At 32.7% G+C, this 14,811-nt stretch overlaps 1 protein-coding gene across 19 annotated transcripts in view; it reads right to left on the bottom strand.

Annotated features, from left to right (window-relative positions):
* Bili (FERM domain-containing protein 8 Bili) overlaps positions 1-14,811 on the bottom strand; it is a 1,367,054-nt gene that overhangs the window by 343,694 nt on the left and 1,008,549 nt on the right. For all 19 annotated transcript variants that reach the window (XM_073956031.1, XM_073956053.1, XM_073956086.1 and 16 more), the window contains one exon: positions 8,124-8,222. In XM_073956031.1, the coding sequence (XP_073812132.1) occupies positions 8,124-8,222 (99 nt within the window). The remainder of the gene's footprint in view (positions 1-8,123; positions 8,223-14,811) is intronic.

The raw sequence follows: 14,811 nt of genomic DNA, 5'->3' as shown, positions 1-14,811 counted from the left end.
AACAATTACTGAATTGCAATATGTCGGTAATACATTTAAACATAAGATCACTGAGAAAAAACTTTTTGCCCTTCATAACAAGTGTATCTAAAATATTAAATAAAATTCAATTAATCGTATTAACAGAAACAAATATTTGCGATCATGAGAACCCATATTATTTAATAGATGGATACAACGCAATATTCCACAATAGAGAACGGAGAGGTGGTGGAATCGCAATTTACATTGAAAACTATATTCAATATGAAGAAGTACAAATAAATATGGAATCGGCAGAAGTAAAACAAATTAATATTACATCAAAGAACAGAACAACTACAATCATACCAATATATCGGCCACCAAACACAAATACAAAAAGGTTCTTACAAGAATTGGAAAATAATATAAGTGGTATAAATAGACAGAATAATTTAATTATTGTGGGTGACATAAATATCGATATATTGCAACAAAACGCTACAACAACCAACTACTTAAACATTCTATCTTCATATGGTTGAATTAGCATGATCAATAAAGTGACCAGAGAAGATAACTCCAGTAAATCTATTACATGCATCGATCATTTATTCTCCAGGTGGGACAAAAAAAATTCAAAAACTCACGCGGCTGTAATTGAAATCAATATATCCGATCATTTTGCAATCTTTGGTTGTATAGATGAGACGAAGCAAGCATTGAATCATGAACAAGATACACCAAACAGTGAAAACTTCGTGTTAAGCAACACTAAAGTCAACCAACAATTAAATAACTCAGATTGGGAACAACTAATGAATATTTCAAGCAACTCAAACGAACATTTCAATAATAATTACTAAACCTTCGACAACATATACAGAAATTCAAAAACACAACAATCAAAACTTAAAAAGAGGAACCAATATCTTTGGCTCAATGAACATATATTAACTTGCTGCAGCATTAAAGAAATATTATACAAAAAGTGGTTGCAAAGTAAGAATTATCAAATAAACGAAAAAATATACAAAAACTTCAATAACAGCTTAAATAAAAAATAATTAGAGCAAAAAATGACTATTACCATCAAAAATTTTTACTAAACCGAACTAACATCAGAGGCACTTGGAAACTCGTCAACCAAATCACCGGGAAAAAATCAGAAAATTTAAACAATTCAATCAAAAAACACTTCAAAAATGAATCACTAAGCGATATAACTCAAAACTTTGCCGTCAAATTTAATGAAAATGTGATGAAAATCATACATACGTGCTACATTGTCACACGAACTACAAGTGTTACAAATACAATTAACAATTCAGTATACTTAGAATATGCAACAGAGGAAGAAATCAATAACATAATAGATATAAGAGCAGTGGATTTGAAAAACAATGCTAACATATTAACACCGATAATAACAAAATTGATAAACAGCAGTATCTATGAAGCTTCAATACCAAAAGTAATGAAACAATCAATCATAAGACCCATTTATAAAAATGGCGACAGATCGGACTATAATAATTACCGGCCAATAGCATTACTTCCAGTCCTCGAAAAAGTATTAGAAGAAGTCATTGTTCGGAGACTATTTTTAAGGACGTACAAAATCATAAACAAACAACAATTTGGCTTTCAAAAAGGAAAAAAAATTAACCAACTCCTGGGCCACTAGTCTAATCACATTAATGAATCCCTTAACCAGAACAAGGCGTGTCTAGCACTGTTCATAGATTTCAGTAAGGCTTTTGACACTCTGCCCCATTCGAAACTAGAAGACGCACTTGCAAGGATCGGTATCAAAGGACAAGCATTAAAATGGTTCGCAGATTATCTTTCATCTAGAAGCTTTTGCGTTAAAGTGGACGAAACTACAAGTGAAATGATGAAATCTCCTTTCGGTGTACCACAGGGTTCAAAACTGGGTCCCATACTCTACATTATATATTCGAACGAAATGGCAAATCAGCTAAAAAACAGCACAACGTTCACATACGCTGACGACACAACCATTGTAGTAAGTCACAAGTCATTAAACAACGCTATATCAACACTCCAAAATGAATTAAATATAATCAATAGATGGTCTCATGACAACGGTTTAATAATAAACTCTTCAAAAACCAAAGTAATGTTTATCAGACCAAGAACAACACCGAAACAAAGTATCAAAATCATATACCATGATATAGACTGCCTACACTACAGCCATACCCAAATTAATCAACCTTTCAACGACAACTGTAGCACAGAATTAGAACTGGTGGAAACATACAAGTACCTTGGAGTATACCTAGATAAAAATTTCAAATGGAAAACTCATACACAAAAACTCCAAAAGAAGCTACAACAATCATCGTACGCACTGTACCATCTCGGGAATTGTGCACCCTTTCATGTACTCAAACAAGCCTACTTCTCACTGCTTGAATCACATCTGAGGCATGGGATTACAGCCTGGGGAAATGCAAGATGTTGTAGGCACCTCCAAACTGCACAAAATCGAATTGTGAAAATTATGCAAAAAATGGAACATAAAACACAACAAGAAAATCTACGCATCATTACAGGCACAAATTCAGCAAATAAAAACCTCAAAGATCTTCGTCCCTAATTTCAAAAACGATTATGGGAAATATTCGCTTTCTGTTGCACTACCCAATACTTTAAATGAATTTCCAAAAGAAATAGTTAAAGAAAGAAATAAACATATTAGAAATAAGCTTATGAAAAATCACTATATAAATAGCTAAAAAACAATGAAGTCTACAATAATTTGTTTATTCAATTAATACATAAACATTATAGATCTTGTACCCAGATACAAGCTAACTAATGCTTCGTGGGACTTAGTAAATAATGAAATGTAAATTTTTTTTTTACTTTTGAAATAAACAAAAAAGGTGAACTCAATGAAAGAAAAAAAAATTAAAAACTATCAAATGAGATTGAAACTTCAACCAAAACAAAAACAGCGGGTATCATGCGGAGGGAAATTTGAAAAACTTCCAACAACAATTACTGAATTGCAATATGTCGGTAATACATTTAAACATAAGATCACTGAGAAAAAACTTTTTGCCCTTCATAACAAGTGTATCTAAAATATTAAATAAAATTCAATTAATCGTATTAACAGAAACAAATATTTGCGATCATGAGAACCCATATTATTTAATAGATGGATACAACGCAATATTCCACAATAGAGAACGGAGAGGTGGTGGAATCGCAATTTACATTGAAAACTATATTCAATATGAAGAAGTACAAATAAATATGGAATCGGCAGAAGTAAAACAAATTAATATTACATCAAAGAACAGAACAACTACAATCATACCAATATATCGGCCACCAAACACAAATACAAAAAGGTTCTTACAAGAATTGGAAAATAATATAAGTGGTATAAATAGACAGAATAATTTAATTATTGTGGGTGACATAAATATCGATATATTGCAACAAAACGCTACAACAACCAACTACTTAAACATTCTATCTTCATATGGTTGAATTAGCATGATCAATAAAGTGACCAGAGAAGATAACTCCAGTAAATCTATTACATGCATCGATCATTTATTCTCCAGGTGGGACAAAAAAAATTCAAAAACTCACGCGGCTGTAATTGAAATCAATATATCCGATCATTTTGCAATCTTTGGTTGTATAGATGAGACGAAGCAAGCATTGAATCATGAACAAGATACACCAAACAGTGAAAACTTCGTGTTAAGCAACACTAAAGTCAACCAACAATTAAATAACTCAGATTGGGAACAACTAATGAATATTTCAAGCAACTCAAACGAACATTTCAATAATAATTACTAAACCTTCGACAACATATACAGAAATTCAAAAACACAACAATCAAAACTTAAAAAGAGGAACCAATATCTTTGGCTCAATGAACATATATTAACTTGCTGCAGCATTAAAGAAATATTATACAAAAAGTGGTTGCAAAGTAAGAATTATCAAATAAACGAAAAAATATACAAAAACTTCAATAACAGCTTAAATAAAAAATAATTAGAGCAAAAAATGACTATTACCATCAAAAATTTTTACTAAACCGAACTAACATCAGAGGCACTTGGAAACTCGTCAACCAAATCACCGGGAAAAAATCAGAAAATTTAAACAATTCAATCAAAAAACACTTCAAAAATGAATCACTAAGCGATATAACTCAAAACTTTGCCGTCAAATTTAATGAAAATGTGATGAAAATCATACATACGTGCTACATTGTCACACGAACTACAAGTGTTACAAATACAATTAACAATTCAGTATACTTAGAATATGCAACAGAGGAAGAAATCAATAACATAATAGATATAAGAGCAGTGGATTTGAAAAACAATGCTAACATATTAACACCGATAATAACAAAATTGATAAACAGCAGTATCTATGAAGCTTCAATACCAAAAGTAATGAAACAATCAATCATAAGACCCATTTATAAAAATGGCGACAGATCGGACTATAATAATTACCGGCCAATAGCATTACTTCCAGTCCTCGAAAAAGTATTAGAAGAAGTCATTGTTCGGAGACTAAACAGATTTTTAAGGACGTACAAAATCATAAACAAACAACAATTTGGCTTTCAAAAAGGAAAAAAAAAATTAACCAACTCCTGGGCCACTTGTCTAATCACATTAATGAATCCCTTAACCAGAACAAGGCCTGTCTAGCACTGTTCATAGATTTCAGTAAGGCTTTTGACACTCTGCCCCATTCGAAACTAGAAGACGCACTTGCAAGGATCGGTATCAGAGGACAAGCATTAAAATGGTTCGCAGATTATCTTTCATCTAGAAGCTTTTGCGTTAAAGTGGACGAAACTACAAGTGAAATGATGAAATCTCCTTTCGGTGTACCACAGGGTTCAAAACTGGGTCCCATACTCTACATTATATATTCGATCGAAATGGCAAATCAGCTAAAAAACAGCACAACGTTCACATACGCTGACGACACAACCATTGTAGTAAGTCACAAGTCATTAAACAACGCTATATCAACACTCCAAAATGAATTAAATATAATCAATAGATGGTCTCATGACAACGGTTTAATAATAAACTCTTCAAAAACCAAAGTAATGTTTATCAGACCAAGAACAACACCGAAACAAAGTATCAAAATCATATACCATGATATAGACTGCCTACACTACAGCCATACCCAAATTAATCAACCTTTCAACGACAACTGTAGCACAGAATTAGAACTGGTGGAAACATACAAGTACCTTGGAGTATACCTAGATAAAAATTTCAAATGGAAAACTCATACACAAAAACTCCAAAAGAAGCTACAACAATCATCGTACGCACTGTACCATCTCGGGAATTGTGCACCCTTTCATGTACTCAAACAAGCCTACTTCTCACTGCTTGAATCACATCTGAGGCATGGGATTACAGCCTGGGGAAATGCAAGATGTTGTAGGCACCTCCAAACTGCACAAAATCGAATTGTGAAAATTATGCAAAAAAATGGAACATAAAACACAACAAGAAAATCTACGCATCATTACAGGCACAAATTCAGCAAATAAAAACCTCAAAGATCTTCGTCCCTAATTTCAAAAACGATTATGGGAAATATTCGCTTTCTGTTGCACTACCCAATACTTTAAATGAATTTCCAAAAGAAATAGTTAAAGAAAGAAATAAACATATTAGAAATAAGCTTATGAAAAATCACTATATAAATAGCTAAAAAACAATGAAGTCTACAATAATTTGTTTATTCAATTAATACATAAACATTATAGATCTTGTACCCAGATACAAGCTAACTAATGCTTCGTGGGACTTAGTAAATAATGAAATGTAAATTTTTTTTTTTACTTTTGAAATAAACAAAAAAGGTGAACTCAATGAAAGAAAAAAAAATTAAAAACTATCAAATGAGATTGAAACTTCAACCAAAACAAAAACAGCGGGTATCATGCGGAGGGAAATTTGAAAAACTTCCAACAACAATTACTCACAGGCAACTGTGGTGATGTTATCTTAGTTGATTCGGGCTAATAGTTGTTTGTAAATATTTTTGCTCTGATGTTTCTTGGGAAAGCAGAAAAGTGAGTGTGATTCCCATTTATTTGAGAATACTAGACACTTAAAGAGTTCGGTTTTTCGCAAAAAAAGGCATCACTTCAAAAAGCTGAAAAGCCAATTGATAATTCCCTTCGCCGGGATGAAACCATGATATTGGTACCATTTTGTAACACTGTCAGTTCGTTTTGAAAGCATTATTCTCTGTTACAGAAAGTAATAATGAAGTTTAAGCCATTGGGGTAATACTCCAGACTTAAAAACAATCAAATGAGATTGAAACCTCAACCAAAACAAACAAAACACATCGGATGGCATGCGCAGGGGAATTTAAAATAAATTCTAATAACAATTACTCACAGGCAACTGTGGTGATGTAATCTTCAACTTATTTTTATTTATCACCACTCTTCTTTTGCTGATCCAATTTCCACCCTTTGAGGCAAATTGTCAGCTTTCCAGCTTCTTCGTATCGGCCACTGATCCGGCTCGAAGGACCTATGATAAACCGGGATTTATATAAACGAAACTTCTTGAGAACTAAGTATTACATTATTACTATGTATTACAATATGACCTTAGACCAAATGTGTTCTTCTTTGACAAAGCGGTGCCGAAGTTTTTCGGCAATTTACACACATACGACCCGAATGCATAGAAAGAGGGTACGAAAAAGAGATAATGTTTTGATTTGTTTTTGTTTTGTAGCGTGCCTGCATAAAAACACACTAACACACAGTCATAAGTTGCCAATAGTTTGAATACATTCACATTTTGGGCTGTTCTCTTTTTGGTCACGTCTGCCTTAGACTAGTTTGTAAAAGAGAGAGGCATAATGCATAAAGATGTACGATCGCATCTGCCATACAATCTTATAGAGAGATCATTAACACACTACGTTTTTTCACATGTGGCAAGCAAACACGACACACATGGTTATCATTCTGCAGCATGGGTGACCAAGAAGAGAACCGGCAAGAATGTAAAAGTAATAAAAATATTGGCAACTTGTGACATTGTGTTAGTAAGTTTGTATGCACACAAGCTATAAAACAAAAACAAATCAAAATATTTGTTCTCTTTGTTATGCTCTGTCTGAGCATTCGTGTTGTATGTGTGTAAATTGCAGACATACCACACATGTGGCAATGGGAATTCTAATTTCATTTTATTCTAACGATCTCGTTGAATAAGGATGTATGCTTATCACAAGTTTGTCTTTTTCAAGTGACTGTATTAAAAATAGATCCCTACTTAACTAAAATATCTCTTTCCTCAACACAGGCAACCCTCACTAAGACATTCACTATCTTTATTAGAAAATAGACCTGTATTGCGATTCTCTAACACATTTTTTGAGTTACCGACAAAAATCGGTAAAATTAAAACGCAAAATTATGAATGAAAAGATCAAATAAAAGTTGACAACACTCTTGCTATCGGTAGAACTTTGCGACAGCTTTTTATTCGTCACTAACTTACCGAAAAACATCGGTAATTACCGAAAATATAAGAATTTTAATTTTACCGACAATTGTCGGTAACTCAAAAAATGTGTTAGAAAATCGCACTACTGTTCTACATGAACAGAGTGATATCAAGGCCCATTTATATAAGGTAGATGCATAAATTACAATAACTAACAAATTTACAAAAACAACATTGTTGTTATTGAAAATAAATTGTCAAAGAAAATATTAAATAATAGGGTCGTTCTGAAAAATTTCTCAGGAAAAACATCACTACATTTTGAAAATCCAGTAAAATAGAACAAATTTGTATCAAAATGTAAATATAAAGCATCAAAAACTTTCGTAGGTCATTTTTATTACACGTTTAGGATGAAAATAAGTATTTTATGGTAGCAAATTTCTAAGATTCAAATTTCATGAGTAGACCCTATTACATTTTGAAAACCAAATTTACAAAAAAAGTAAATCATTTCTACCTTACATAAATGTGCCTTAAGTGACATGTTAAATTTTGGGGAAAATCTTAGTAAAATATAGAGTCGCGTCTGTAGAGAGACCAACTGTAATTAGAACAAACTGTGGTATTTCTTACCTGTAGAAAAATACATGTAATGCGTTGTGGATCATCGGTTACACTCGGCTTTGCAAAATCCCAGGATAGATCTTCGTAACGCAAGCCAATGAGCAGTGTCTGTGAAAAAGGCATCAAAATAAAATAAATTATTTGTAAACAATCCTTATTAAAAGTATGACTGTTATTACATATTACAACAACGCTAATTATTTTAATGGGCATAATTGTCCCTAAAACGTTATCATGAATTGACTTCATCGAGTAGATTGCATAATATTCGTAAAATGTACACACAAAAAAAAAAAAATACAAATTATGAAATGTAATCTAATTTGTTTTAAAATAAAGTTCCATTTACCCGTCAAACATAACATAAAAATTTATTTTGAATCAATAAAATCAAATGATATCAAAATTATAAATAATGGTAAAATAGTGATATAGCGAAAATATACACATTTTTGGGTAAAAAATTGGTTTTGTTTGAAAATGCATTCTACATTTAAAAATATTTAAAAAAATCTGAGTACATCTTCCATTTCTTTATATATATCCCAAAAAAATGAGCGGATTTTGCTTTATCTACATTAATTTAAAAGGTTTCCTATTGAGGAAGATTATGGGGTTGTTGAGCTAAATTCTTAGGCTTCTTAAACGAAAATAGAGTTCGCCTAAACCGTTTTAAGTTATACCCGTTTTTTAAATATGTATCTTTAAATTTGTATATATTTTTAGAAATTTGTGTCCAAAAACATATAAAATGTCGCTTATTTGCGCAGAGTACATACTAGGGTGGTTTTAGGTGGCCCCAGTGGCAGGATTATGCTTAAACTTTAACAATCTTAAAATCTATAAAAACTTAATACTTTAGGGGTTCCGCATAGTACGAAATATGGGAATATTAATGGAACTTTACTAAAATTTGAAGTACTCAGGAATCGCGATATTCTTATGAAAATGTAAATACCTAATATTTAATTTTGCAAGTTTTCCCAAGAAACAACCAGAAATGCACTTTAAAGTTAAAGTTTTTATTCATTATATTTTTTCTTTATAAATAGTACATTGGTTTGGTTAAGTTAGCATAGCGATAGAATCAAATGGTAATCCAGTAGGCCATGATATTTAGATTTTGTTGTATATTTGTAGAGATTGTGATTTGTTCACGTTTACAAAATTGCGAAATATTATTTAGTTTTTGTGTTATTGGTCCGCAAAAATTTGCGTTTTAATAAGTTATTGAAAACAAAATGTTTATAATACTTGGAAGATTTTTTTATACCCGGCATAGACCGGCGTGCGAAAATTTATATAATTTCAAACGTAGGATCTTCCTCTATTGTAAAGTTAAAATATTAGCTGCGACAATTTGCTACTCTCTTTGAAATATCAAACAACTGCATTTTTCAAAAGTAGAGGGAAGAACCGACATTAGACATCATTGGTGCATTCGTTTTCGGCCAAATGGGTTCAACAATGCTAATAAATCTTGCTATTTATAGTTAGAAGACTACTCGTTCTAATTTAATTCATATTACAAAGAAAAATTTCAAATTTGAGCAGTTTTCGCAGGACTTTGTAAGGCACCCAAAACAAAACATAGATACACCAGATACTTTTGGTTGATAGACTCATTTCAAGAACCGTGTAATCAGATAAACGTATCCTCAATCGAAAACGTTCAATTTGTAAAATTTATGTCATATTAATGACATTACACTAAAAATAAATATCTCAAAATATATTTTTTGGATTATCATTTGTTAGTGTGTGTGGATGTTTGGGGGAGGCGGCTGTTAGGGTCAAAACAAGGGCGTATGTTGCAAATCGTGTTTTTAGAATATTTTCCTTTCACTGAATACTAATTGACAAGCAGACCGATCTCAGATGGCAATAATTACACAACACCTTCAAAATGCCTCAAACGTTGCTAATATTTCACAAAGAGGTTTTCTATCTATGTGGAACATAAAATGCCAAAATACAGCCAAACAGGTTGGAAATTGTGCCTGGAACATTTAAAATATATCATATCGGCCATTCAATGGGAGATACAGAAAATCGCGAACCTATATTGAAAATACTTTGTACACAAGTTTTCTATCCACTGAAACTTCAATGTACCAATTTGCAGCAAAATCGATTGAAATATGAACCTGAAATGTAAAAACGGCCGGCTCATTTACATGAGTGCTATATGAAACCGCGGATGTATGTGGTCCATATTAAGCCACATACTACCCACCAATATAAGAAACATTTGTACAACATTTTGGTAACCTACGCCATTTATATTAAAAGTTATTAGTAAAGTTTTACTAAACTACCCATATTTCGCACTGTGTGCCGCCTAAAAAATCCGACATAGATTTTTTCCTTTGAGTTAAAACCATCTTAGTGCATACACTTTTTGTCCGCATCCGATTCCAGTGTCCACCACCGAAATCTATATCGATTCTACCTCAACGACATCAATCAAGAATCGCGGATGTAGCATCAAGCACTATATTGGGGATAAAACATGTGTACATCGCGTAATTATAAAAATCATTTTGTCCGCATGTGATTTTCATGTACAGCGAAACAATATCTTTTGAATTGTATATATTTTTCGAAATTTAATTGGGATGCTAAGAAGTAGCATCCGCTGCATCTTAGTGTTCAACAACCTATAAAACATCGATAGTTTGCGCAGAGTGCAACACGTTTTGTCCGCATCCGATTTCGGTATCCACCAGGAAAATCTACGTGGGTATATACCTTTTTCAGAGGTCAATGAAGAACAGTATATGTAGCATCGCACACCATATTTGGGATAAAATAAGTGTAAATTAGGTAATTATAAAAATAATTTATAAGCATGTGATTTTCACGTACAGCAAGTCCATATCTTTAGATTTGTATACATTGTTACAGAATTAGAGTTTGAACTCAATCCCTTGTACACGTTGTTTTATTCCCCGATACGATTTGTACCAAATAAAACAGGGTTCGTTTTAGATTACGATTCTACAATGCTTTATTGACTACTTCAGTTATTCACACAAGACTTCAGTTCAGTTGGTTTTCACTTTACTTTACATACACTTACGGTAAAATCGCGTTACAATTCAATTAATTCTGCCCATCGACGACACACTCGTATTATAGCTTGCGTATGCCCCTTGCCAGTATTTGGAAGTGAGTTTCTCACTCCCTCGCCTAAAACTACAGTCCTGAGACACGCCAAGGAAGATCGTTGGTGAATTACACAAACAATTATTATAATCACCTTTTACCGCGTATGCTGACACTTCGGAGTGACTTCCAAGGCGATTGTTTACATTTATTTAATAACACTGTGCAACACTGAAAATGCAAGCAACTTCTAGTGCGCATTTTCTTAAAATACATATTGAGAATACAAAACACCTAGTTGGGTTTTGTGTTTTAAGATCGGGTGTGGATTTTATATCCTCATCTGTAACGGGATAAAAGATCAATTTTTCCATTGATACGGATCTCAGAAACTAATAAGAATTTTGCTTTGCGGTCTTCACCACTTTTGCAGTCCTAAAGTAGTAGATTGATAAATGACAAATGGGACATATCACATGAAATTCGATGTCGAATAGAGATGGCCAGGGGAGCATTTTATAAATACAATAAATTACTAACAAGTCATGATATCGGGCTTCAAACAAAAGTTAGATTTGTGAAATGTTACGTATGGTCTGTACTACTATATGCAGCCGAGACATGGACAATTAAAGCCAAAGATGAAAAAAACTAGAGGCATTTGAACTATGGATCTATAGAAGAATCTTAAAAATACCCTGGACCGATCGAGTAACTAACAATGAAGTTTTAAGAAGAATGAACGTGGATCGACAATTGATTAAAACGATAAAAAATAGGAAAATATCATATTTCGGCCACATAATGAGAAATGATAAATACCGACTTATCCAAACAATTCTCAAAGGGAAAATTGAAGGAAGACCCAGTAGAAGAAGAAGAGAACTCTCCTGGCTTAAAAATATTCAAGATTGGACTGGCTACGATGACGAAAGGAACTTGTTTAGGGCGGCAAAAAATAGAGAACTGCCGACAATATAAACAACAAAAATATATATAAGAAAATATTTATATATTCTGAAATGTAATATAATTATTGTAAAACGATTTAATGTATGATCGCTTATATCCGAACAACGGATGGGCAAATAAAAGAAGAAGAAGAAAGTAGTAGAACTTAAGGGTCAAATAGACGAACTGTGAAAACCCGCACCTAGCCCATCAAAATTGATAAAATATTGGAGAGTTTACATAACTTCTGGAAATATGGTCAGTAACAGCCAAACTATTGAGAGATGAAGCAAGTAACCTTTCGCAGAAAATTCCAAATAATGTGCTCAGCAATTCTTCAGAATACTCTGAAACTTTAAAACACTTATTTCATGCTTTCTACAAAACATATTTCAAACAACGTTTACAAAGGCTGTTTATTCTCCTATTTGAAATTTCAATGCAATGTCGGTTTATTTATCAAATTGTCGTTGAAAATTGTCCAGCGAATATTTTCCCAAAGATAACATTAATAAAAATGTAACCGTTTTGGAGATACCCTGCGATTAGATATATTAAACAATTTGAAGCAATAAATGATATTCGTGTTAATTTTTTTTTCAAATATTTTCTTCTTGTTCTTGTCTATAAGTTTGCTGCGGATGTCATGGGAAGCTTCGTATTAGTTTCAAAGACATAGCCCCATCATACTTTAAAAAGTCAATATTTAACCATGTTTAGATAGGGCCATAAAATCCGAACCCGATCTATCAAAACCCAAATATGGTTGTGGTCTCTTGGGTATGTACTTTCATGAGAACCGCATTATAAGTTGTTTGCACCAAATTACTTTGAAAATGTTGCACAGTGTAATTCAAGAAATTTGAACAAATATGGAACATTTTTTTATCTGATGATTATATGAGACGTGCAGTGGTAAGCATACTCGCTTTGTACTCTGAAGGTCCGGGTTCGCTTTCCAAGTCAGGCAACAAAACTCATCAAATTATTAAAATGACAAAATTAATGTAGGAGGAAATTTCAAAGAATAAATTCTCTTAAAGAGCGCACAAAAAAATAAAATAAAAATATAACAAGAAAAAAACAAAAAATAAATAGAAAGAAAATAAAAAAATATTTTTTTAATTCCAAGAAGTCTCGCCGAAATTATATCCAAGAAGTGTTCCTGAAGTGACTTTCAAGACGGCACGCCGGCGTGGTTCATTTCTTCACAACGGAGGTCACTTCAGGATGACTTCCGCGACTATCGCCGCGACTGTTTTCATCGCCCTGGACGACACGCCCAAGTCACTACCTCCATACTATTTACTTGCAGGGCGTAGACTATTCCAGTCCCCTCAGTCTGGGAGGTTCTAAAACGTTCAGGCGAAATGCTAATGCCAAATACATGAACGCACATAGAAACAGGCGAATTAATGTAAACAACGCATCAATGCGCCAGCGGTAAACAAAAACGAGAGAGCACGAGAGTTTACATAATTGAAGCATTACTGAATAATCAAAATAATTAGAAAGAAAGAGTACAACAGCAATACTTAAGTAAACAGTGTAAATTGAGACTAAGCATTAATTTCATAATTGTGGTAAACTCCATACTAGAGTTGTATAGTTCATGAACGAACTAGTTCAATTGAACGATTCATTGAAAAGAGCGTATGAACTAGATCAGTCGATATAGTTCATTATAGTTCAATAGTTCACTGAACTATAATCAGTCGGTGACCGTACGATCAACGAACGATTTACAATCTAGTTCACCATGTCGTTCACAAATACATAAAGTGACGGCGTCGTCTATGTTAAGGGATGCCTTCGTAATGTGATCAGTTTGTTTATGTTTTGGATCAAGGTACATGGAATGGCTGTCCGAAAATAAAGATTTCTACAAAAACATACGAGACATAACATATTACAATATGTCGAATCCATTACCTATTGAATCTTCCTTTTTGGATAGAAAAAAGGGAAAAAAGAAACACACAATTTCTACACACACACACAACACACGATTTTTTGCCAGCCACCTAAATGAATGATGTTTTTCTAAAATTAAATAATCTTTCTTTAAGAATGCAATAAAACTATGCAAATGTAATATTTTTGTTATGGAGTAGTTAAATTATATTAGTCTTTTGTTTGTTTGTATTTGGTGTATGTATGCGTTTTCATCAAACGACCGATTAAGAGCCGGTGAACGATTTTGATCCGAATGATTGAACTGGACAGTGAACTATGAACTAGATTACTGACCTAGTTCAGTTTAAAGAGCTGAGCTATTGAACTAGATCTTTAAAATGAACTAGATTGCACAACTCTACTCCATACAATTTTTGTAGCGAAACTGAAAGAGAGGAATAGAAAACTGAAATCGTATAATAATAGCAAAATAAACATAGAAAAGTAGTGATTGGAATTGTATAGAGTAATTGTTGTTGTAAATTTGATTTAAATAAACTAAATAGAGTTGGGCGATCTTGTTCCCGGAGCGGATCGATCTTTCTAGTTCCTTTTGCTCAAAGGCACTAGTTCCTTAATATAGCTACATAGTTCAAAATAGTTCCGGGACCGATGTATTTCAATGAATCTTTCTCTTTCATCATTCTTTTTGTTTTCGCAGTTTGGTGGACTAATTGACATA

The sequence above is a fragment of the Musca autumnalis genome, unplaced genomic scaffold, assembly GCF_047663935.1.
Source record: "Musca autumnalis isolate F117 unplaced genomic scaffold, ASM4766393v1 scaffold_1, whole genome shotgun sequence".
NCBI classification, from domain to species: Eukaryota; Metazoa; Arthropoda; class Insecta; order Diptera; family Muscidae; genus Musca; species Musca autumnalis.
This window is presented reverse-complemented; position numbering and strand designations above follow the sequence as displayed.